This window comes from Nycticebus coucang, chromosome 8 (assembly GCF_027406575.1).
Source record: "Nycticebus coucang isolate mNycCou1 chromosome 8, mNycCou1.pri, whole genome shotgun sequence".
NCBI classification, from domain to species: domain Eukaryota; kingdom Metazoa; phylum Chordata; class Mammalia; order Primates; family Lorisidae; genus Nycticebus; species Nycticebus coucang.
This window is the reverse complement of record NC_069787.1, coordinates 91,897,972-91,924,057: the sequence shown is the minus strand read 5'-3', so window position 1 is coordinate 91,924,057 and position 26,086 is coordinate 91,897,972. Positions and strand designations below refer to the sequence as shown.

General features: G+C 47.9%; 1 protein-coding gene across 1 annotated transcript in view; it reads left to right on the top strand.

The window, feature by feature from the left end:
• The first annotated feature begins 2,260 nt into the window (after positions 1 to 2,260).
• The window catches only part of CCDC12 (coiled-coil domain containing 12), a 60,193-nt gene continuing 36,367 nt past the window's right edge, over positions 2,261 to 26,086 (top strand). Inside the window, exon 1 of the mRNA XM_053600460.1 lies at positions 2,261 to 2,459. Coding sequence (XP_053456435.1) covers positions 2,364 to 2,459 — 96 coding nt within the window. The 5' untranslated portion in view covers positions 2,261 to 2,363. The remainder of the gene's footprint in view (positions 2,460 to 26,086) is intronic.

Here is a 26,086-nt window from a genome sequence, read left to right as displayed (position 1 = left end):
CGCCGCCCGGCCTCTCCCGGGACCGAGCAAAGGGCGGAGAGCCGGGCAGGAGGAGGAGCCTAAGGTCAGGGCGGCCTGGGAGAGTGCTCCGCCGCCCCGCCCGCTGCAGGCCGCGCCCCCTCTGTGCCTCTGGTGGGGCTAGTCTGAGCCTCCGGGACCAAGAGACGAGGGGTCGGGGTCAGGGATTCCATACTTGCCCAGCGTCTGGATCCTCCAGGGACGTAACCGCCTGGTTGGTTACAGCCAGTCCGGAAAGAGGCTGCGGGCCCGTGGGGATGGCCAGGGTCCTTTAACAAGTAATAATAGCCACCTCCATGATGACACTTGTAGCGCTTACCACGTATCCTTCCAAGAGCTTTATGAGAAGACCAAAGCGCCACTTTTGAGTTCTAGCTGTTTGTGGAGTACGATTAGAGCGGGATCAGAGAGCAGCAGGACTATCCTGAAATACCTTTAGGGGAGCGGTACTCTCAGCGGGCCTCTTTCCTTCTTCCTCCAAGCCTTCCCAGATGCTCCAGTGGAGGAGACCTTCACTCCAGGGCCCAGCGTTTACTTCACATTTTCATTCCTTTAACTCAGTATTTTCCAACCTTTTTTAATCTCACCACATTCTTGAACCTATAGTTAAACTTCCGCAGCACGCTTAAGTTATGTTGACCAAAAAAAGGAAAAAAAGAATATATTTACTGTGCTTTAAACGTCTTTTGAAAATAATTTAATTAATGATTTTTAAATATTTTCGTTCACCGGTTGAAAATCACTGCTTTAACTTCATGAGGTGAGTCTCATGGCTCTGTTTTACAGATAGAGAAACTGAGGCCCAGATGGGCCAAATGAGAACCACCTGGGCAGCCAGAGCCAGCAGGAACAGAGACCTAGGCCTGATTGATTATGCTGGGGGCCACTACCATCATCACCCTGTGCCCCTTTTCTGTGTCGGGAGTCAGACCCTTTGTTAGGGCTGGGAGCAAGTTGGCCTGGCCCAGAGAGATACTATGGGTCCCAGGAATTGACCAGTCTGGAGACCCCTAGACCTTGAGTAGCCTAGAGAAGACAAACCATATCTGCATGACTGTCCTGTTTTGTCCTCCTAGCTTCTTGGGCTACCCCTCCAGTCTGGTCTTTTCTCCTGCTCCTTTCATCCTAGCACTGAGCTGACAATTCCTGAGCATCTACAGCCTTGATGGCAAGCCCTAGCAGGACATCCCATCCACAGTAGGGAAAGAGCCTAGACAAACCCAAGTTAGTGAGGTCAAGAGGGTATATGGACCCAGGAGGAGGCAAGACATGGGATCTGTGACCATCAGGTTCTAAAAGAAGTTGGAAAGGGAGGAGTGGACATTGACCTATAGCCACTCTGCTAAGGGAGGCAGGCCCCATTAAAGGAACAGCCTTCCTAAGAAGCTAGTCATCCCCTTGCAGGGGACATTGGGTAGGGCAGTAGGGTGATAGTGGAAGGCGTGGCTTCCTATCCCCAGGTGAGAAGGACTGTGGTTTTGGGGATCCCTCACATGTTGACAAAAATTCTTGATTTCAGCTTAGTGGAGTGGGGATGGGGAAGGGCAGATCAGCAAGTAGAAGACCCTGCAGGAAGACCCTTGCAACTTCTGCTGCAGAGCCTCGAACCTTGTAGCCACTTGCTAAAGTGGAAGCCAAACCTACTCTTCCTAAGCTAGGGGGTAGGAGGACCGGGTCCTGGGGCCCACTGCCTCCAGGTTGAAGTTTGCTCATCTCCAGGGAAGGCAGGTTGACCTTGAGTACTTTGCTGCTACAGGAAGGGGTGGGATGAGAGGGGATCATCTTTGACTCAGGGGGAAAAGGGCATCCAGCCAGGTCCCACACTGCACAAAGTGCACATACAGGGCTTTACAGCACTTGGTCAGGTGAGCCTGGGAAGCCATTGACAGTTGGAGAGGTGTGGAGAGGCAGACCTCATATTAGGATGGAATCGAGGTGGAGGATCAGGGAAGGCTTCTTGAAGGCATATGAGCCTTGAAGAATCAGGACAAGTGGACAAGGAAGGGTCAAGAGGCCGGCATTGGAGTAGGCTGGAGTTAGGGGCAGAACCAGAGCAATCGACACACTCTACTCTCCTCCTTTCAGGTCTGATTCCACATGCTGCTTTCTCACTGATTAGCATTGGACAAATCGAGCCTTAACACCTTTTTTCCTGGCTCGTCACCTGCTAGGCAATTTGCCCAGTGAAGGGCGGGGAGGGCTCTCCCGTTATAACTTAGTATTGATTGGCTTGCTGCACTTCCGGCTCTCACTTTCTGGTCCTTGGATTGGCAGTGAGACGTTCACCTACTCTTCTTGGGCCTGCGCGATGCGGAACCAGAGAAAGGGAGGGGTTGGTGGGCAAGATGGCGGCCACTCCTGCTAGTGTAGGCCGGCTAGAGGAGGAGGCGCTGCGGAGAAAGGAACGGCTGAGAGCCCTGCGGGAGAAAACTGGGCGCAAGGTGAGAAATGCATAGTGAGGGCCAAAGCGGAGGCAGCCAGTGTTTGGGGGTCTAGAACCGGGGTTGAGAGGAAAAGGAAACTATTTGGGAAGGACAGCCACCGAAGCGCGCATGCGCGGGCGACTGGCGCATGCGCGGGCGGACGGCGTCCGCCTACAAAATCAGTTTCTTGGTGCTTCCAGGCTTGGTGGGGTTAGAGAGTGTATGCTGGGGTTGGCAGGGCAGTGGTCTGCCACCCGCGGTTCCTTTGGCCCTTGCCTGCCAAGCGAGTGTTACTCGTGTGGGTGTCCAGGGCTGCTTCTAGCTTTAGATGCTTGTTGGTTTGGGCGTGATCTGTTCCTTTTCTCTGAGTTGTAGCTAGCCTTCCACCCCCGTGCTACATTTCCCTGAGTGTGGCAGATTCCCCTGTGCGACGGCGCGCTTTGGACACACCAAGCGGATGTGCACTTGGCGCACAGCACCAGTCATTGAGTATAAAAATCCAGAAGAAAAGATTTACGAATTTCTAAGTTTTGGTGGGTGGACAAGAAAGAAATGTTGAAACCACGAGGAGGTTTTGGTCTATGTCCTGTCCTTGTGGCACAAAATTCCAATTATGGAGCCAACAAGGATTGCTCAGGAAGAAATATTTAATACGACAGATGTCTTGGACGGGAGCAGGGGTCTCAAATTCGTATGTCTCGCTAAGGGAGATCACGGGCTTTTAAAGGAGGGGCCAGGCGCCATGGTGTCTGTTTGGGGAGCAATGGTGAATCTTGGCGTCCAGAAGTCTGCCCTAAGGCTTTCCGAGTCTCAGCTCCTTTGTCTGAGATGAAGAAAATCCATCCTTTCAGAGCCGGTGCAGTGGCTCTGCGAAGAATCCTGCGCGTTTGGAGGCCAGGAGTTTGAGCCCATCATTTCTTAAAGGGTCATGTAGTTAAGGGAGAGGGTTATGAAAAACATACAGGGGTTCATGGAGCTAATTACAGAAAGAGGAGAGCACTTTAGTTCTTTCCCAGGCCGCTTCCCTGGGGATGAGCTGACTACTATTAGTTGCCAAATTGAGAACCATTTTCCCTTGCTTTCCTTTAACTTCAAAATGGTCTGATTTTATTTTTGTTTTGTTTATCTTTCTGAAGTTCACCTACCTGCGTGCAAACCTGTTCCTTGGGTCTGTGGGACTTGAGACAAATCCCTTCATTTCCCTGAGCCCAAGTTTCTTCATTTCTCCAGTGGGTGATAACAGCCCTTACGCATTCACTCTTCACTGGGTTAGTTTGAGATCTAACAGGATAAACTTCCTGAAAGGGTCCTGGAGAACACAGAGGGCTGAGATAGATGAGAATTACGTCCTTCACTGTATGGAGCACATATCTAGACCTGTCTGATGTGGGGGAAACAGGGATCCCATTTTCTAACTTAAAATAAACCCAGGCTGGTCAGTCTGGCCTCTATTTTCCTTTCTGAATGGCAATCTTGTCCCGTGGGAAGGCAAAAGGGGAAGTAATAGAGAGTGGAAAGCTGGCCATATTGAGTTCTGCTTTTGTTGACAGCCTGTTGAACATATCAGATAGCCATCCCCCAAACTACCTGAACCAGGGAAGCTCAAGCCTCAGCCTTTCAAACAGTGGATAGTCCCACCTGAGCTCTTTGCTTGGAGTTAGGGCCCAAATTATTGGGGCTGAATCTGAGGTCAGAATACAATGGACACAATAGCGTCCTTGGAGCCCATTGCCAGGAGAGGGATTTGCAGACCATCAGGAGAATTGGCCTTTAAAGAAGGATTCTTTCTTTCTTTTTTTTTTTCTTTTTGAGGCAGTCTCACTGTATTGTCCTTGGTAGAGTAATATGGCATCACAGCTCACAGCAACCACAAACTCTTGAGCTTACATGATTTTCTTGCCTCAGCCTCCCAAGTAGCTGGGACCACAGGCACCCGCCACAACACCCGACCACTTTTGTTGCAGTTGTCATTGTTTTAGCTCAGCAGTTATCAACCTCACAACCCCCAGGAACTGTATTTTTTTTTTTCATTAAATCATAGCTGTGTACATTAATGCAGTCATAGAGTACAATGTGCTGGTTTTATATACAATTTGAAATATTTTCATCAAACTGGTTAACAGAGCCTTCACGGCATTTTCTTAGTTATTGTGTTGAAACATTTATATTCTACATTTAGTAAGTTTCACATGTTACCCTTGTAAGATGTACTGTAGTGTGGTCCCACCAATTACACTCCCTCCACCCACCCTCTCCCTCCCCTCCCTTTTCTCTTTCCCCATATTCTTGGGCCATAATTGGGTTATAGCTTTCATATGAAAGCTATAAATTAGTTTCATAGTAGGGCTGAGTACATTGGATACTTTTTCTTCCATTCTTGAGATACTTTGCTAAGAAGAATATGTTCCAGCTCCATCCATGTAAACACGAAAGAGGTAAAGTCTCCATCTTTCTTTAAGGCTGCATAATATTCCATGGGTACATATACCAATTTATTGATCCATTCGTGGGTTGATGGGCACTTGGGCTTCTTCCATGACTTAGCAATTATGAATTGGGCTGCAATAAACATTCTGGTACAAATATCTTTGTTAAAGTGTGATTTTTGGTCTTCTGGATATATACCTAGTAGAGGAATTGTGGGATCGGATGGCATGTCTATTTTTAGGTCTCTAAGTGTTCTCCAAACAACTTTCTAAAAGGAACATATTAGTGTACATTCCCACCAGCTGTGTAGAAGTGTGCCCTTTTCTCCACATCCACACCAACATCTCTGGTTTTGGGATTTTGTAATGTGGGCTGATCTTACTAGAGTTAGATGATATCTCAAAGTAGTTTTGATTTGGATTTCTCTGATGATTAAGGATGATGAGCATTTTTTCATATGTGTGTAGGCCGTGCGCCTGTCTTCTTCAGAGTTTCTCTTCAAGTCCCTTGCCCAGCCTGAGATGGGATCACTTGTTCTTTTCTTGCTAATACATTTGAGTTCTCTGTGGATTCTGGTTATTAAACCTTTGTCGGAGACATAATCTGCAAATATCTTCTCCCATTCTGAGGGCTGTCTGCTTGCTTTACTTAACTGTGTTCTTGGCTGTGCAGAAGCTTTTTAGTTTGATCAGGTCCCAGTAGTGTATTGTTGAGGCTGCTTCAATTGCCCAGGGGGTCCTTCTCATAAGATATTCCCCCAGGCCGATTCCAGGAACTGTATTAAAGGGTTGCAGCATCAGGAAGGTTGAGAACCACTGTTTTAGCTGGACAGGGTCTGATTCGAACCCACCACCCTCAGTGTATATGGCTGGTGCTGTAATCACTGTGCTACAGGCGCTGAGCCAAATGTGTAACTTTTCTTGAGCCATAGAATCCGCCCCCCTGAATGTAAAACTTTTCAAGGAACTACCATATTGTTTTCCGCAGTGGCTGCACCATTTTACATTCCCACTGACAGTGAAGAAGGCCTTCTAATTTCTCAGCATCCTTTCCACCACTTGTTATTTTCTTTTTTTAAATTATAGCCATCCTAATGGGGGTGAAGTGGTATCTCCTTGTGGTTTTGATTTGCATTTCCCTAATGATAAGTTATGTCCAGCATCTTTCATGTGCCTATTTGTCATGGGTATTCCTTGGAGAAGTATCTGTTCGAGTTCATTGTTCATATATATATACATACGCATATATATATAGTTTTTTTTTTTTTTTTTTTTTTGAGATAGTCTCACTTTGTTGTCGCCCTTGGTAGAGTGCTGTGACATCACAGCTCTCAGCAACCTCCAACTCTTGGGCTCAAGCAATTCTCTTGCCTCAGCCTCTGAGTAGCTGGGACTGGACTACAGATGCTCGCCACAACGCCTAGCTGTTGTTTTTAGAGATGGGGTCTCACTCTTACTCAGGTGGTCTTGACATGAGCTCAGGAGTCCACTGGCCTTGGCTTCCCAGAGGCTAGGATTACAGGCATGAGCCACTACTTCCGGCTTATTGTTGTATGTTTAATTGGGTTGTTTGTCTTTTTGTTGTTGAGTTGTTTATATAGTCTAGATATTAAACCATTATTAGGTATGGGATTTAGTAATTTTTTTCCCCATTCTCTGGGTTATCTTTTCACTTTCTTGGTAGTGTCCTTTGATGCACAAAAGTTTTTCAATTTTGATGAAGTTCCATGTATCTGGTTTTGGTTTTATTGTTTATATTTCTAGTGTCATATTTAATCCCCACAGTTCTTGAGTACCTCTATTAAGTGGGGAGACTGGGGAGGAAGTATGGACTGCCTGTTGCTGCCTGATAAGACCACATTTTTTTTTTTTTTTTTTTGAGGCAGAGTCTCACTTTGTCACCCCTGGTAGAGTGCCATGACGTCATAGCAACCTCAGACTCCTGGGCTCAAGTGATCCTCCTGCCTCAGCCTCCTGAGTAGCTGGGACTATAGGTGCCCACCACAATGCGGGTCTTACTCTGGCTAGGGCTGGTCTTTAACTCAGGAGCTCAGGCAGTCCACCTGCCTCAGCCTCCCAGAGTGCTAGGGTTACAGGCACGAGCCGCTGCATCCTCACTAAGACCACATTTTTAGACCAGGCCTCTAACATGACAACACACTCCAGAACTGAGCACTTTCTTAGCCTGTACCTGCCAATGGAGTGTACCTTTTTGCTGTGTGGGAATGGTTTCTTGCTGGTCCACTAGCAATTAGTGGTAGTTCCTTCACTGAATTACTCTGTGCATAGTTCTCCTGGAGGCCTCAGGATTTGGGGCATGAGGTGGTTTTTTCTAATGGTTCTGTCTTCCCAGGCTATAAAATTTAGTTTAGTGATACTGTGGACGAATCAGAGTCCTGAGATTGTGGCATTTGAAGAGAGACAAGATTAGGGGTTGTGATGTTTCTGTAAGTTATTCAGCATAAAGGTTTGTTGTAGTTGTGCAGCTATAGTTTTTACAAAAAACTCCCTTGTCAGCCCACCTAATGTAATTTGTGAGGCAGGCAAAGCAAGAGGATAAGAGGTACTAGGATGCCTAAGGTCCTGGAGGGGAAATGATGTCTCCTGGATTCCAGCCCATGCAAGACCCCTGAGGGAGGAGGATTCTGTAGAAGACACAGCACTGAAGCAGTGTGCTATACAGCCAGCCCAGGTTGACAGGTGGAAAGATTGTACTGGTGGGGTTCATTTCCTGGGAAAGACAAGTGGGGTCTGGGGAAAGTTATGGAAAGGCAGTCTGGGACTTGACCTGAGGCAGGAAGGGTGGGGATTGAGTAAATAGGAAGGAGAGTGTTCTAGGAAAGTAGTCCATCACTCAGGGATATAGAGATGACAGTGGAGATGTTCCAGAGAGTTTGACAGCAAGTACTTGGCATTGATGGGGGCACTAAGCCTCTGTAATGTATTTGAATCTCATTTCTTTTGTTGTTGTTGAGACAGAGTCTCACTATGTCACCCTTGGTAGAGTGCCGTGGCATCACAGCTCGCAGCAACCTCAAATTCTGGGGGTAAGTGATTCTCTTGCCTCAGCCTCCCAAGTAGCTGGGACTACAGGCTCCTGACAACGTCCAGCTATTTTTTTGGTTGCAGAGGCTCAGGGCCCGTAGCTCAGTAATTAAGGTGCCAGCCACATACACCAGGGCTGGCAATTTCAAACCCAGCCCAGGCCTGCTAAACAACAATGACATCTACAACAAAAAAACAGCCAGGCATTGTGGCAGGCGAACAATTTAAGGCTGTGTAATAAAGCTCTGTTTTGTCTCTCCACAGTACTGTCCAGCAGGGCTAAGAGGTACTGGGATGCCTAAGGTCCTGGAGGGGAAGTCTGCTTCCCAGTGTGAGGGCAGTGTGAGGCTGTTCTGTCCTCTTTTGACTTCTTTCTTCCTCCGCAGCCAAATGGAGGCTCTCTAAAGGTGATTAACTTGGCACAAACCCTCGCTCTTTGGCTGTTGGCTTTCCTAGCACTTGGCCTGAATTGGACTGTCTCTTGCTGCCCTGAGACAGACGGAGACTGGCTGTCTGGCTGACCAGCCCTTAGGGGTTGATGCAGCCTTGGGGTTGAGGTCTGGCTGTCAGCTTGTAGGTTCAGAAGCAGTTCCTGGTTTTCACCTGGGTCTAGAGATTAGAATGGTGCCCTTCAGTAGAACCATGTGCAGTTCTACTGAAAAGTTAGTGTTCTTTTTTTTTTGACAGCTCACTCTGTAGCTGTGGGTAGAGTGCTCCTGGATTTGAGTGATCCTCTTGCCTCAGCCTCCTGAGTAGCTGGGACTACGGGTGCCCACCACAATGCCCATCTGGTTTTTTTACTTTTTCGTAGAGATGGATTCTCACTCTTGCTTAGGCTGGTCTTTAACTCCTGCTCTCAAGTAGTCCATCTGCCTGGGCCTTCCAGAGTGCTAGGATTATAGGCATGAGCCACCACTCAGTGATCATTCTGTGATGGTGTCTATAATCTACACTGTTCAGTGACATAGTTATGAGCTATGTATGACTTTTGAGCTGTTGAAATGTGGCTAATGTTATATTTTATTTAATTTACATTTAAACAGCCATGTGTGACTCATAGCTACCTTATTGGACAGTGCATCACTGGAGGACTTGCTGTGTTTAGCCTGACTCTTAAGAAACTGTGTCTCTACCTGAACTTTTAATTTTTTTATTTTTATTTTTATTTTTTGAGACAGAGTCTCATTATGTCGCCCTTGGTAGAGTGTCATGGTGTCACAGCTCACAGCAACCTCAAACTCTTGGGCTTAAGCGATTCTCTTGCCTCAGCCTCCCAAGTACCTGGGACTACAGGCTACAACGCCCGGCTGTTTTTTTTTGTTGTTGTTGTTATTGTTGTTGTTGTTGTTGTTGAAGAACAGGCCTGGGCCAGGTTCGTACCCGCCAGCCCTGGTGTATGTGGCCAGTGCCCTAACTATTGAGCTATGGGCGCCGAGCCTCTACCTGAGCTTCTGTTTGAGAGCAAAGAGGAAGAGAGTAGGTGGGACCCTCAATGACCATCAGATCAGCCTTGGGAGCCCAGAGTTGGGCAGAGGGCTTTGAAGTTGGCTGTCTTCACGTTTGGTATCTCCAGCAGTTGCAGTATGAGGCCTTCTGCATGTACACCCTACAGAATTCAGCACTGGTGAGTCAGAGTGGAATAGTTGTGATCTACACACTCAGAAAGTGTGCAATGCAGAAAGAAAGCAGTTCCAAGGTCGAAGGCCTATACTAGTACTTTCTGACTGGGGTAGCCAGGGAAGGCCCTTGGCCAGTTGGGGGGAAGGATGCATGGGAAGCCATTGAGAGGGGGTAGCAAGTGTTGTATGTGGTGGGGGAGGCAGTGGAGAAGGGTGCAGTGTGCAGGGTTAAGAGGCAGACTTGTCCACACCCTAATCAGGCCTCAAGATGCTGGCTGCATCTGTCCCTGCCCCATGTGGCCACATCACCATGCACAGAAGCCTGATCATACAGTCAGCTGTGGAGGTATTGCCTGCTGTGTTGACAGCCTTTTGCACATTGGTAGTCATAACATTTGCATGGCAATTTGTGGCTGAATCTCCTGACTTGTTCAGTCCCTGAAGCAGCCCTTGAGGTGAGCGTTGGTTCACCCCTGTTTGATAGAACAGAAACTCTGGGTCAAAGGAACCTCCCACAGTGATGTTTTGGGTTGTTGCAGACCCTTAACAATTGCAAACCAGTGTCGGGGGTGTGTGGTCAGGGACTTGTGAAAACAAACCATCCTTGAAAGACTCCCCACCCATTGGTATATAACTGTTTTAAGCCCTGGGCTTGTATCCTTTACCGCCCCTTACCCCAAGGTAATTGGGGTAATTTATCACACATAAATTGCCATTAGGCTGTCTGGTGGAATCTGCACCGTATAGTGGAGAGAACAAAGGCTTTGGAGACAGGTGTAAACTTCTGCTCCATTCATCTCCTCTGAGGGACCCAGAGAAGTCTTTAAAACTCTGAGCTTTCCTCTCTTTGTCTGTAAAATCAAAGTATATCTTTTTTTTTTTGGTTTTTGGCTGGGGCTAGGTTTGAACCCACCACCTCCAGCATATGGGACCAGCGCCTTACTCCTTGAGCCACAGGCGCCGCCCCAAAGTACATCTTCTGACCTCATCAGGAGGTGGGAGAACAGAGAAAGGTGCTGTCTGTTGAGTGTCTCACTCAAGGTCTTGCACATGGGCCTTATATTTACATGATGTCTGTCCTACCTAGTCCTCTAGGAAATGGGGACATCCAGTTGGTCCCCCAAGTTTCTCTGCTGGGGAGACGGTGGGTACAGGTGGCCCTGCTTCCCATGGAAGCAAAGAGGTTATTCTCCTGGACTCTAGCATTACTCAGTCCAGTCCTAATTCTTTGAAGGTAAAGTTCATTTTTAGTGCAAAGGGTTAGATTAAGAAGAAAGTGAACTTGCAGAGCCACAGCCAAGGTGGTATTTAGTCCCTGTTCTTTCTAAGGAGTGACCTTCTTTGCCTAGCACTTAGCCCTCAAGGTCTTGGAGGCAGTGAGAGGGAGAAAATTAGGGATAGGAGATACAGTGTTCCCAGCACAGACACCTTTGATGAACTAATGTGGAAACTTTGGCTGGAGTCATCCTTTCTGAGGACCATCTCCGGTGGGAGATGAAGCTATTGGATGAATTAGAGGTTTCCGGACTTACCTGCACATCAGGATCATCTGGGGAGACAATTTGCAATCTCTTCTCTGGCCCTGCGCCAGACCTGCTGTCATGGTCCTGGTATAAACCTAGAAATTCGTGCATTTAAAAAGTTCCCTTGATGATTTTGATGCTGTATTTTTTTTTGGAACTCTCTGAATAGTCCCACATTCTCTCACTGGAAGTAAGACACCTTTTTTCCCTGGAGCATTAGTTGCTTATATTCACTGCAGAAACTCCACAGCCAGCCACCAAACAAATAATTGAGTACCAGCTGTGTGCCAGGTCCTAGGGTTATAGCTGTGAACAAAACTGCTTCCCTGCCTCAAGGGGCTTCTATGGGAGACATTGGATAAACAGTGTACTGGTAAACAGGACGAATGTCAGGAACCTGGGGACCTGGGGTATGTGTTTGTCTGTGTGTCAGGGGAGGAGCTTACACAGCTGCCCCAGGCATTTGAGACAGGGTAGAGGGGTAAGATGCCAAGATCCAAGAGCATTCCAAGCTGAGTAAGAACTAGCTTGACTTGTTTGAGGGGCAAGAGTAAACAGTGAGAAGTGGGGAGGGGCCATGAGAATAGAGAGGGCCTGGGAGGCTGGGCCAGTTAGAGGGGGGCCTTGGGGACTCACTGGACCTCAGCTGGGAAAACTACTGAACCTCTCAGAAGAGGTAGCACTGGGCGGTGCCTGTGGGTCAGTGAGTAGGGTACCGGCCCCATATACTGAGGGTGGCAGGTTCAAACAGCCCTGGCCAAACTGCAATAACAACAAAAAAGTAGCTGGAGGTTGTTGAGCCTGTAGTCCCAGCTACTTGGGAGGCTGAGGCAAGAGAAGCTCCTAAGCCCAAGAGCTGGAGGTTGCTGTGAGCTGTGACGCTACAGCACTCTACTGAGAGCGACAAAGTGAGACTCTGTCTCTAAAAAAAAAAAAAAAAGAAGAGGTAGCACCCAGCTGAGGCAGTCCCCTCATGGCCTTGCTATCTGGTTTCAGTGTTGGGTTGCTGGTAGCCTTCCAGTTGGTGCCCAAGAGTCATTTGCAACTTCAGATCTAGCTTTGGCCTCTTCCCCTTTATATGTAATAGATGGAGGCCCCTATCTGGGGGCTGCTTATTCCCAAGCACTTGGGTTGAGGGTGGTGAGGAATGGAAGGCCAGGGCTTAAAACAGTCACATACCAATGGGGAGGGGTCGGGAACAGTTTGTTGTCACATGTCCCTGACCTCCTCGCCCCCATTGCTTTGCAACTCCTATTGAGGGTTCATCTCTGAGATGCGCTGCAACGGTGGCGTGTGACTGCTGCCCCAGAGTCAGGCTGTCTGGTTACCTAATGATTCCCTCAGCTAGAGGTTCCCTGGACAGGTTGCTTTTGCCACTTTGCTCTCTCTTCTGCTAACCTTGGGACTGTAGATAGGTAAGTCTCTTGATGTTCTTCTCTGGCTGAAAGATGGCTGCAGTAACCCTTGCCTCCCAAGACAAAGTTTAAATGAAGTGGTGTGTGCACAAGGGATTTGAGAGATGGGGAGTCTGATATGTGTTTCTTTCTCCTATATTCTTGTTTTACCCCTGGTGAGGCTCCTTTCGTTCAGATGGGATGGCTGAAACCCAGAGAGGCAAGGGACTGTACAAAATCACACAGGGCTCACAACCTGGTCCTTCGACCCTGTTGCCTCCGGGGGCTTCTGAAGATGGGCACCTGAGAGCCACAACCTCCTGGCTGACTTCAGTGGTGCTTTTCCTATGGGGGCTCCCTAGCCATGCAGGGAGGGGCTCTGTAGTAGGCTACAGGGAAGAGAATGAAACCTTTTCTTGGCTTGGTATGATATGATGGCAGGAAGCAACTGCCCTGGGCAAAGGTCGAGCCTCTTTCTGAGTTTCCTTGGGAGGGTAGGACTTCTACGGAGGCTGCATGGCCATTCTGGATCCTTCATGGATTAGCTCACCTGTGGTGGCTGAAGCAGCCTCTGTGACAGGAGTACCCAACCCGTGGCCCGTGGGCTGCATGCTGATTTTGTGAGGACTTTTTTTGCTTATCTTTGGTATTGGATATCACAAAAAGTGTATGTGGACATTTTACCTGTCAGCTTTTGTTAGCGTTTGTGTATTTAATGTGTGGCTCAAGACAACTCTTCTGCCAACGTGCGACACCCCTGGACTGCAGCAGAAGAGGTCCCTCTTTCTTGCTTTGCCACTGACACAGTTGTTCTGCCTTGGTCTCCTCTTTGGGTGACTTTCTGTGGTCAAGATGTCAAAACTGGTATTCCTAATGCCTAATGCTTCACTGATAGGGGAGAGGGAATTGGAAAGCAAAGGGATCCTGAAATTCAAGCTGGTTTGTAATCTTTCTGTTAGCTTATGCAACAAAAGAATAAGTGTGGCCTTGGTGGTAAATCCCTCAGTTATTTTCACCTGTCTCCTGGAGTGAGGGTGGGGTGTGAAGCTGGTACACTTTCCTCTTGGTGTCCAAGTAGTTGTCTTCTGGGTGTGGTAGGGGTACTGAGATAGTCTGCTCTTTGGAAGACTTTTTTTTTTTTTATTAGTGACTTGAAGCTGACTGGCCTCAGCTTCAAGAGGACTGCTGTTTCCTGGAAGAGCTAATACTGCAAAACAGGCTGAGGTTCAGAGCAAACCACACATGACATTGCCCTGGCTCAGTGACTTGAAATAGCATGTGTAATAATAGTTGTCCTGCAATAAAGTGTTGCATAAAAAACAGCAAGCATGACAGCCGTTTCAGTAAACACAGGGCTGGCAATTAGCAATTAAATTGAGCTGCCTTTAAATGAGAATTGGAGCATATGCAGATATTAGGCTTATTTATTTATTTATTTTGAGACAGATTCTCACTATGTCGCCCTCAGTACAGTGCTGTGGCGTCACAGCTCATAGCAACCTCAAACTCTTGGGCTTAAGTGATTCTCTTGCCTCAGCCTCCCAAGTAGCTGGGACTATAGGCACCCACCACAATGCCCGGCTATTTTTTCTTTCTTTTTTTTTTTTTTTTTTTGTTGAGACAGAGTCTCAGTTTACTGCCCTCGGTAGAGTGCCGTGGCATCACACAGCTCACAGCAACCTCCAGCTCTTGGGCTTATGTGATTCTCTTGCCTCAGCCTCCCGAGTAGCTGGGACCTGGCTATTTTTTATTGTAGTTGTCATTGTTGTTTATAACCAGCCCGGGCTGGGTATGAACCTGCCAGCCTTGGTGTATGTGGCTGGCACTTTAATTGTTGAGCTGCGGGTGCTGAGCCGACTTTTTTTTGGCCAGGGCTGGGTTTGAACCCACCACCCCAAGCATATGGGGTTGGTGCCCTACTCCTTTGATGAGCCGACTTTTTTATTTTTTTATTTTTTTCTACCCAAGCTGTCGCCCTGGGTAGAATGCTGTGGCATAACAGCTCATAGCAACCTCCAACTCTTGGGCTTAAGCTATTCTCTTGCCTCAGCTTCCCAAGTAGCTGGGACTATAGGTGCCCAACACAACGCCCAGCTTTTTTTGTTTTTGTTGCAGTTGTCATTGTTGGTTAGCTGGCCTGGGCCAGCTCGAACCCACCAGCCTGGGCGCATGTGGCTGGCGCTGTAACCACTGTGTACAGGAGCCAAGCCTTTTTTTAAATTAATTAATTAATTAATTAATTTTATTTATTTATTTATTTTTTTGAGACAGAGTCTCACTTTATTGCCCTGGGTAGACTGCTGTGGCATCACAGCTCACAGCAACCTCTAACTCCTGGACTTGGGCGATTCTCTTGCCTCAGCCTCCCCAGCAGCTGGGACTACAGGCACCCACCACAATGCCCGGCTATTTTTATGTTGCAGTTTTTGGCTGGGGCTGGGTTTGAACCCGCCACCCTTGGCATATGGGGCCAGTGCCCTACTCACTGAGCCATTATTTATTTATTATTTTTTTTTTTTTTTGAGACAGAGTCTCAAGCTGTCGCCCTGGGTAGAGTGCCATAGTGTCACAGCTCACAGCAACTCAAATTCTTGGGCTTCAGTGATTCTCTTGCCTTAGCCTCCCAAGTTGCTGGGACTACAGGCACCCGCCACAACGCCCAGCTATTTTTTGGTTGTAGTTGTCATTGTTTGGTAGGCACGAGGCACAGGCTGGATTCGATTTGGCTGGTGCCCTAGCCGCTGAGCTACAGGTGCCAAGCCCTTTTCTTTCTTTTTTTTTTTTTTTTTTGTAGAGACAGAGTTTCACTTTATTGCCCTCGGTAGAGTGCCGTGGCGTCACACGGCTCACAGCAACCTCCAACTCCTGGGCTTAGGCGATTCTCCTGCCTCAGCCTCCCAAGTAGCTGGGACTACAGGCGCCCATCACAACACCCAGCTATTTTTTTGTTGTTGTTGCAGTTTGGCCGGGGCCGGGTTTGAACCCACCACCCTCGGTATATGGGGCCAGCGCCCTGCTCACTGAGCCACAGGCGCCACCCGCCCTTTTTTTTTTTTCACAGTCCTCTACACCAAATTTGTTTTCTTTAAATTTTTTTTTTTTTTTTTTTTATGGAGACAGAGTCTCACTTTGCTGCCCTCGGTAGAGTGCCGTGGCATCACACGGCTTATGTGATTCTCTTGCCTCAGCCTCCCGAGCAGCTGGGACTACAGGCGCCCGCCACAACGCCCGGCTATGTTTTCTTTAAATTTTAACGATTTTATTTTTGGTTCCTGGATGAGCTTAAATTTTTCTTTTTTAATGACTACATAGTGGCATTGAAGAAAATAAAAACCTTTTATTCGTGACCAGCCTGAGCAAGAGTGAGACCCCGTCTCTACTGAGGAAAAAAAAAAAAAAAGAAAAATTAGCTGAGTGTCATGGCATGTGCCTGTAGTCACAGCTTCTCGGGTTCTGAGTCAGGAAGAGCGCTTGAGCCCAGGAGTTTGAGGTTGCAGTGAGCTGTGGTGACACCACTGCACTCTACCTGGGGTGACAGAGCGAGTCTCTGTCGTTGAAAAACCAAACGAACAAAAAAACCCAACCTCTTTTAGTTGAAGTATATTATACATAGAGAAAAGGTCATGAGTCAGTTCAATAATTTTCCTAAAGTGAACAGAGCCACAGTCAATTGCTCAGAATGAGAAACATGATAGCATCCCAGAATCCCCTCTCGGTGCTCATACCAGTCTGGACTTCTACCACAAGAGGTTGTCTTTCCTTACTTTTCAATCTTTTTCATTCGTTCATTTGTTTGTTTGTTTATTTTTATTTTAGAGACTGGGTCTCATTATGTTGCCCAGGCCTCAAGTAACCTTCCTGAGTAGCTGGGATTATAGGTGTGAGCCACTGTGGCCCAGCTGTGAACCTTATGTATATGGAAATATATACGTGTAGTATGCAGTTTGGCTTCTTTCACACATGATTATGTTTGTGAGTTGTTGAGTATGGCATTAGTTCATGCTTTTTATTTTTAGAGACAGTCTCACTTTGTTGCCCTTAGTAGAGTGTCATAGCATCACAGCTCACAGCAACCTCCAGCTCTTGGGCTTAAGCTATTCCCTTGCCTCAGCCTCCCTAGTAGCTGGGACTACAGGCACTCGCCACAATGCCTGGCCATTTTTTTGTTGCATTTTGGCTGGGGCCAGGTTTGAACCCACCACCCTCCGTCTATGGGGCCAGTGCCCTACTCACTGAGCCACAGGTGCTGCCCAGTTCATTCTTGTTTTTATACAGTCGTCCACAGTTTGAATGTACCACATTTTCCCATTCTACTCTGGATTTTCAGGGGACCCATAATGGATTATGCTGCTATTCTCAATCTTGTGCATATCTTGGTGAATATATGTATACATCTGTTGTGTCTGTGCCTAGGAATGGGATGACTAGGTCATAGAGTTTATATGGGGTAGATACTGTCAAACAGTTTTCCAAAATGGAAATTCAGAAGTTTCATTGTTTTAATTTTCACCTTTAGATCTCTAACCCATCTGGAATTCTTTTAATATGGTGTAAGGTGGGGTGACCACGACTTTTCCCTCCATATATGGATATTAATGAATTAGCACTATTTATTGTTTTGCATTTATCTTTTTGGGTTTTTTGAGGCAAAGTCTCACTCTGTTGCCCAGGCTGGAGTGTAGTGGTGTGCTCATAGCTCACTGCAGCCTGAAGTCCTGGACCCAGAGGATCCTCCTGCCTTCGCCTCCCAAGTAGATGGGACTACTAATAAATTAGCCAGGCATGCACCACCATGCTTGGCTAATTTATTTTTTGTAGAATTGGGATCTTATGCTAGGCCGTTCTCAAACGCCTCACCTCAAGTGTTCCTCTAGCCTCAGACTCTCAAAGTACTGGGATTTTAGGCCTGAGCCACAGTGCTGGGCCATCTTAACCTTATTTTACAGAAATATTCAGACATTTCCTGGGTGTCCCATGGTAGTGGCGCTTAATACCTATAATGTGTCCTCTGACTCTGAGCCCCTTAGGATTCACAGGGAAGACAAGGACGTGCTGAGCCAGGCCCCTCCCCACTACTGCCATCCTGCCCTGCCAACCAGACTCTTCTGTGCTCTGGACCAACTGACTAGGGTCTTCTGACTGGAAATATGCATTGCGTCAAGCAATTGCTTCTAGGTCAGTTGTTTCAAATTTGGGCAATATGTTGTTGTTTTGAGACAGAGTCTCACTCTGTTGCCAGGCTATAGTGCCGTGGCCTAAGTGTAGATTACAGCAACCTCACACGCCTGGGCTCAAGTGATCCTTCTGCCTCAGCCTCCCAAGTAGCTGGGACTATAGGCCCCCCTCCCAAGCCCCCAATGTGTGGCTAATTTTTCTGTTTTTAGTAGAGACAGGGTCTCACTCTTGCTAGGGCTGGTCTGGAACTCCTGTCCTCAAGCAGTCCTCCCAACTTGGCCTCTCTGAGTGCTGGGATTATAGATGTGAGCCACTGTGCTGACATTTGGAACAGCATGTAGTTGATTTGTAGTCCCAGGACTTCTAGTGCAGAAATGCAATTCACGTTCTTGTTTCTGGGGAAGATGTGTCTCATATGTCCTCTTGGGATACTGAGGACACTTCCTCCAGCCTACACCTGCCTGTCCCCATACACCTCTGACAGGATACCTCCACATACCCCCACCCACCTCCAACACATATACAGGTGTGTATGTATATGGTATGCTACAGCATACCCCATGCCTGCACCCCTATCTGTAACACACCCACCCCCCAACACCTGCCCCCCCAACTCTCCACACACCCCAAATAGCACCTTCTACCTTCTGTTCCCCAACCCACCTACTCCCTGTACACCCCCTCATGCCCCGACCCACACCAAAACACATCCCACACCCTCCAAAATACAGAGCACTGCTTCATACATCCATACCGCCTCTCCCCTGTATGCTCTTCCTAAGTGACTGGGAGAGACTTGCTATTTCTAAATCGGGTGTTCAGAGATCTCGGGGATGCATGGCAGAGCTTTATGCGACTCAGTCATGTCGTCCCTGCTTTTTCCTCTGGGGGCTTCTGGTGCCCTGGCTTCTCCCTGGTTTTGTTTTGGAGGGAAGCAACAGCTTGTACTCTTGAAAGAATTCCAAGTGGAAAAACAGTTGCTGTGGTAACGGCACCCTGTGGGCAGTAACGTGGACACTCCAGGGCTGTTTTGATTGAGGGCTCTAAAGAACTCCTCTGTCTAGAGAAAATGTGAGTGGCTGGAGCCAAAAAAACTGTTGTCCTTTGAAGGACAGTCCTCCCCCCATTGTTTTCAGGGCTGGGCACCACTAGATATCTTGCAAGGTAATTTGAATCTTAAAGAAAAAGCACCTGTGATTGACATTGTTCTATCTGTGTAGGGAGTGAGAGTGAGTGCTAAGCTCTGTCTGGGGCAAGGAGTCAGTTTCTGCACCTGGCTGTCATTTCTGTTATGGTTGAGTGCCTCCCTACACGGCGCGGCCTGGGTGGGGAACGAGGTCAGAGAGGCGAGCCCTTGCCTCAGGCAAGGTCAGGCTGGGCCTAGTGGGGAGGCTGCACCACTGGTAGATACCCTCCACCCTGGGAAGAGGACTGCTAGAACTGCTGACCTCTTGGAGGGAGAGGGAAGGCTTGCAGCAGGCTGGTGGGGGGGAGGTGACACTTGAAGGACGGAACTTCTGAACATAGTGAGGTTACATGTACCTTGCTTTATCTCATTGGTTGGCCTGTGAGTCATGTCCCCATTTGAGCTCTGTGCTCCAGGCTGCTCTGTGCCCCTCAGTGTGTATGGTATTGTAACTTGTGGTGCATAACTGAAGACAGAACCGGACCTGGTAGAAGCACTGAGGAAACACTTGAAGAGGGATTGAGTGGAAGGCATGGAGAGGTGATGGCTGTTCGAGAACATGGGAGAGGAAGAGGAATTTTAGGCAGAGGAAGGCCCAGAAGAGAGCAGTCAGGTGTGGAGGTGGTCTGAATTTGGAAAGGCCGTCTGTGGAAGGCCCCTTTTTTGCTGCCTCCCGTTCCCCTGCACTCTATGGCTAGCCTCTTCTGACTTGGGTCCCTTCTCAATTATGGTCAGCTCGAGGGCAAGGGGTGGGACTTCCTCTGGATGACACTGCTGTCTGCCCTGGGTGAACTGAGGGAATGCAAGGATCTGTTATGTGACTCTTTTTCAGGAGGTGGAGGGCATCACTTAGGCAGTGGAATTTTGAGGGCCTCTCCCTGAAGACATTAGAGTCTCAGGCTCTGCTGTCATCTTCACCATGGTGGGTGCCTACTGATTGAGGACTTACTCTTAGATGGCCACAGTGCAGAGCTGTAACATCACATGCTTTTTTTTTTTTGTAGAGACAGAGTCTTACTTTACCTCCCTCGGTAGAGTGCCATGACGCCACAGGACTCACAGTAACCTCCAACTCCTGGGCTTAGGCGATTCTCTTGCCTCAGCCTCACGAGCAGCTGGGACTACAGGCGCCCGTGTCCACCACAATGCCCGGCTATTTTTTTGTTGCAGTTTGGCCAGGGCTGGGTTTGAACCTGCCACCCTCAGTATATGGAGCCGGCACCCTACTCACTGAGCCACAGGCGCCGGCCTGCATTTTCTATTTTAATGCCACTTTGCAGTTGATGAAACTGCAGCTCTGAGAAGCAAAGGACTTGTTCAGGGTCCCCCAGCTGGAGTCGTCAGAGCTGGGGGTTGATTCCTTGTGTGGTTTTGCTTTCTTACTCTTTCAGCTGAGCATACGATTTTTAAAAAATGCTTTACATGCAAAGAAATGATGTGTAGGTGAGGATTATAAGACCTTGTTTAAGCAATATTTCCCCCCACAAGTGTGCCAGTTCTGACTTGTACTGTAAATTCAGTTTTAATTAGGATTTTATCACTTGTAGATCACACCAGAGAGGAGACAACTGTCCTACCTTTACTTTTCTTCAGATTGTGACACTTTGAGAAGCAGCTGATATGTTAAAATAGCTTCTAGTTTCCCAGGAGCTTCAGCATATTTTGTTGTTTTGTAAACCTCTGACTGCCTGGAAATTGACCTGTGAAGAATTTTGCCTTTCACACTTGGATGCCTGATGTTGGGCCCCATGCACTGTGTTGTGATGGAAGGAGTGGAAAGATGGCCCCTAGGCCAGGTAAGGGGCTAGCTTGCATTAGAGACTGGCCTTTGTCGTGGTCAGGAGACTTGGGGAGGATGCTGAGACCCAAGCTCACTGCACATTGAACATCCTGAGTTCCGGCTTCTTTTGCAGAGTGGGCATCAGAACCTCTATGCTACCTGCATCCCAGGTTCTCCCTGTAGATCAGATAAGCTATGGAATGTATGATAACTTTGAGCCTTATAAAGTGCTGCATGTCGTTTTTTTTGTGTGTGTGGTTTTTGGCCAAGGCTGGGCTTGAACCCGCCACCTCTGGCATATGGGGCAGGTGCCCTACTCCTTTGAGCTACAGATGCCACCCCTGCATGTCATTATTGATATAAATGACCAGGTGTAGCTAAGGCACTTAGCTGCAAGCAATAGAACCATCCATTCTGGCTGGTTTTAAAAGAAAACAAAGTGTTTGTTGGTTCATTATTATTAAAAGAGAGCTAGCCTTAGAGGTACATAGCCAGAAAGAAGTCCAACATTTTGTAAGAAAATTGAAAAATGGCTCAATGATGAAAGTGCTACTGCCTTCAAGCATACGGCAGCTTGCTCTGCTCCCCTGTACCCTGTAATCAGTCTTACTGCAGCTTCCTTAACCTAGGTCATCATTCATAGTTCTCAATCTCTTGTGGGTATACTAGCAGGGCCAGAGTCACCTTTATGCTTCAAGGCAGGCTAGGAAAGTGAGCGGGGCACTTTGGCTTCTGTGGGGTAGGGCAGACTTTTCCTCTGGCATTGCTCAAGGTATAGCCTTCCCAGTGAAGGGAGGGGCTCAGGTACTGGGCAGCCCTTAGAATGACTTGGAAGCTCAGGCTCCAGTCACTTTCCTCTCTTTTCAAGGCAGTGTAGTGCAGTGGGTAGACCAGTCAAGTTGGGATCCAGAGACTTGAAATCTAGTCCTAGCTTTTGCCCTTTTCTTGCTCCACACTTTACTTGGATCTCTTGTGGGCCTCACGACGTTTAGGTTGTCTGAATAATTTGTGTTTCTTCTCATCCTGCCTGCTCTGTGTCCAGAGCCCACCTTGGTGACCACAGTAGCCCTCAGGCAGCTGGATGTAGCCTCATGCAGGTCACTTCCCCACCCTCTTGAAGAGGAGGAATGTGGTCTGACGCAGTGGCTGCTCAAGTGGGCTGTGTATTTTAGTTAGAGATATGACCTGAAAGTAAGTGGGCTCTTTGTACATTTAGATTCCCAGGTCTTACTCTGGAAGTTTCTGAGTTTCGGTGGGTGCTATTTATAACACATTTCCTGGGCTGCTGGATCTGGTTCTTCTTGTGCTGGATGTTCTCTGAGGCCTCTGTAGCCCTACCAGTTTGCGATTTCCTTGTATTTCTCATTTGGTCTAAGGATGGATATGGTCATACCTCTCTGCTTTTGTGCAAAAAGCACACCTAAGCCTTGGGGCTATTTATCTGAAAGAGTTTTGAAAGCCATGATGCCATTTAAATGTGGGCCCATGTTTTATTAGCTCTGAGCCATTGGTTAAGTCCCTTAGTTGTTCTGAACCTGGTCATTTGGATGGGATGATAATACCCAAGGTAGTTGTGGGGGCCAGAGGCCCTGGTGTGCACAGAGTGAAGGGCGAGTGGATATGTAGGCACTACTGGGCACTGTGTAGCTGAAAGGGGCTGTCCCTCCAGACTGACTCAGAGGCAGCTGCCCTCTCCTGTCCTTGGGATAAGAAGGTGGCTCTCCTAACCCATATCTGGCTTTTTCTTTTTTCCTGTGGCCTCAGTCAATGACCCTTATCCTTTGCTTTTTGGCCTTTGCTAACTGCTCTATGAATAACAATCCCATTGTTTTCTCCCTATCTGCCCTCCAGCTTCTCAATGCCTATGAGACAATCTGTACCCAATCAGGCAGGCTGGTCTCACTGCACTAGTGTGCTTGGATGTCACCACTCTGTCTCTGCTTGGACACAGAGTCTGACCACACCTGCTCCTTCCAGGGATCTCATCACTCCCTGCCTTCTCAGCATGGGCCTTCCCTCTTCCTTCCTCCCTCCCTGGACAGACTGCTTGCCTGGCCTTCCTGGTAGGCTTAGGTCCCACTGGCACTCAGGCTTTGGACACACTGTAGGGTGATTACCCCTTCACTGTCTGCCTCCCCCTTCATTTGCCCCTGCCCTCCCTGAAGGCAGTGATCTTGTCTTAGACACCTTTTTTGTCTGCTAGATAACAAGACTCAAGAGACACTATAAATATTCAAATGAAGAAATGAAGTAGTCCAGTTGGCTACTGGTTGAGATTTTCCACAAGGAAAAATAGACTTACCCATGGGGACAAGTTCAGAAGTTTAAAAGTCTGCAGTGAACTTCACTGGGTGATGGTGAAGTAAGGTTTCCACAGTCTACTGTTCAGGCATGGACTAGCAGTGTTTTTTTTTTTTTTCTTTTTTTTTTTTTTTGTTGTTGTTTTTAAGAGACGGAGTCTCACTTTGTCACCCTTGGTAGAGTGCCGTGGCGTCACAGCTCACAGCAACCTCCAGCTCTTGGGCTTAGGCGATTCTCTTGCCTCAGCCTCCCAAGTAGCTGGGACTACAGGTGCCCACCACAACACCTAGCTGTTTTTTTGTTACAGTTTGGCCAGGGCCGGGTTTGAACCTGCCACCCTCAGTATATGGGGCTGGTACCCTACTCACTGAGCCACAGGCACTGCCCCAAGGACTAGCAGTATTTTGACAACTGTCCACATTGAAAAAGAATTGGCATTTTAGTTGGTCACAGGCTGTGGCTACCAGGAGCCCTGCTGTAGTCCCAGTTGTGGTGTTGGCTGGGAAATAACTGTTCCTCTAATAAATGGTAGCTCTTACTATATCCTGTGACCCACCCTGTTTCAAGAATATCTATCCATGCGAAAGGTCATAGATGCTGTTGAGGTTGTTGCATCTGTTGCCAGGTACAAGTAAGAGTTGTTCGCAGCTCTCAGGCACTGGGAATTGATGTAAATAAGCCCATGTGGCTACATTGTGTTAGGAAGCTAAAGAGTATCTTTTTTTTTTTTTTTTTTGTGGTTTTTTGGCCAGGGCTGGGTATGAACCTGCCACCTCCGGCGTATGGGACCGGCACCCTACTCCTTGAGCCACAACAGGCTCCCCACCTCTGCCCTGTGAGTTTTTTTCTGGGCCTAGCTTGCTGTTTCCATCAGATCCAAGGATATTAATCACATAGTAGCTGGGCTCCCTCCTCCCTCCTGCACTTAGCCTCAGAATCCCATCCACCAGCTGTAGTTCATGGAGGAAGGTCACCTTTTGTTCTTCAGGCCTGACACATCCGGGGACAGTCAGGTACTGGCTGCATGTCCTCAGGATTAGAGATTCTGGGTGGTTGTTCCAGTGCCCAGAACTGACGAGCCGTGCCCCCTTGTGACTTATGACTCTGACTGTCCACTGTGAGGCAATCAATGGGAAGGGGGTTCCAGGCAGCCCCCCAGTGTCACATGAAGCTATCTTATAGCCCAGCCAGGATGTTTCCAAGTTGCATGGGCCCAGTCCTTTGCCTTGTGATTGGTGCGCTGGTGGTTGTGAGTTCTGCTTTGTGGTAGAGGAGGCTTTTCCCTCCTCCAAGAAAAGGGAAATGGTGAGACGGGTGGGAGGGTGGGGGAGTGACTTCGTTGTTCACCATCAGTTAGTTAGGTTCTTAACTGAAATGTTTAGCCTGGAATGCCAGAGATGTTTATCCTGATTAAGGGGACTTGGCCTGCACTGTGGCTGCTTGCTTTGCTGCTGTGCTTAGTCCTGGCTGCAGAGGGGTGCTGCTGTGTACCAGCCTCTGTCTACCCTCTTCTCATGCCCAGCAAAGATCGTCCTTTTTTTTTTTAAGTTTGGGAATGGTTGTTAGACATTGACTGGGCTATGTTGGGCCTGAGCCGTGGTTTCCTGCTTTATCATTGAGCCAGTTGATGGTCAGGAGCATCTGTTTAGGGTATGAGTCAAGACAGTGAGCCACAGGCAGCTGGGTTCTTCTGGTTGTTTTTAGTATTATTATCATTATTAAGTTATTTTGACACGGAAATAAGACTGAAAAAATGCTACCTGTGGTTGTATGTGGGCCTGTGAAGTCTTCGACCATTCGTATGTGTAATGTTGCCATGGTTGCAATCATGGTATGTAGTGTGGACTCTGCTCCCTCACATTCTTGTGTGTGTATGGTGCACAGTGCTGCCCTTCCTGGCACTATTTTCACGGCGCCTCTGGCCTATCACATGAGCAGTTGGCCTGCCTGTCTTGCTCAGCCACTTAGACTCATGTTACGGTTCCAGTTCTCTCTCTATTATGAAAAACACAAAAAACATAGTTCGTTTGTTTGTTTGTTTGAGACAGAGTCTCACTATGTCGCTCTGGGTAGAGTGCCGTGGGGTCACAGCTCACAGCAACCTCAAACTCTTGGGCTTAGTGAGTCTCTTGCCTCAGCCTCCCAAGTAGCTGGGACTACAGGCACCTGCGACAACCCCTGGCTGTGTAGCTGAACCGGGCCGGTTTCAAACCCGCCAGCCTGTGTATGTGGCTGGCGCTGTGACCACTGTTTTATAGGCTCTGAGCCCATGGTTCTGTTTTTTTGTTTGTTTGTTTTTTGAAACAAGGTCTTGCTCTGTTGTCCAGGCTATAGTGCAGCAACCTCAGACTCTGGGCTCAAGTTGTACTTCAACCTCAGCCTTCCGAGTAGCTGGACTACAGGTGCCCAGTACAGTGCCCAGCTAATTTTTCTATTTTTAGTAGAGGTAGAGTCTCATGCTTGCTCAGGCTGGTCTCAAACTCCTGAGCTGAAGGGCTGATGATGTCCAGCTTTTCTTTCTTTTTTTTTTTTTTGTCTTGTTTTGAGACAGGGTCTTGCTCTGTCATCCAGACTGTTGTGCAGTGACAAGATTATAGCTTACTGCAACCTCCAGCTCCAGGGATCAAGAGATCCTCCTGGCTCAGTCTCTGAGTAACTGGAACTACAGACTACTTTTTATTATTTTTTGTAGAGACGAGATCTCACTGTTGCCCAGGCTGGTGTTAAACTCCTAGGCTCAACCAATCTTCCCAAAGTGCTGAGATTACTGGTGTGAGCTACCACACCCAGCAGCTCACCTTCTAAAGAGAAGTCTTCCAGTTTCATGGAACCTAGTTAAATTTGATTCTTACCATACTTCCCCCAAATGGGCAGGATTGGAAATTTTGCCTTTACTTTGTAGGAGAAGCAGAGGCATAGACAGTTGTTGGAAGGGAAAATAGAAGAGACAACTAAGAGACAAACGAGCAGATGTGTGTGGCAGAAAGAACTAAGCTGGTTGTCTGTGTCCCCTAAGTGCCTTGAACTCTGCCCCACGGAAAGAATGTTGCATCTGACATGCACAGGCTTGACTTGGATATCACTCGGATATCACTCAGCCTCAGTTCTTGGCATCTATGCGGCAAGGCTGGTGATACCTAATACCTGGGCGATTTTGGGAGGCTCAGACAACTCGATGGAGGAAAAGCTCCATCCT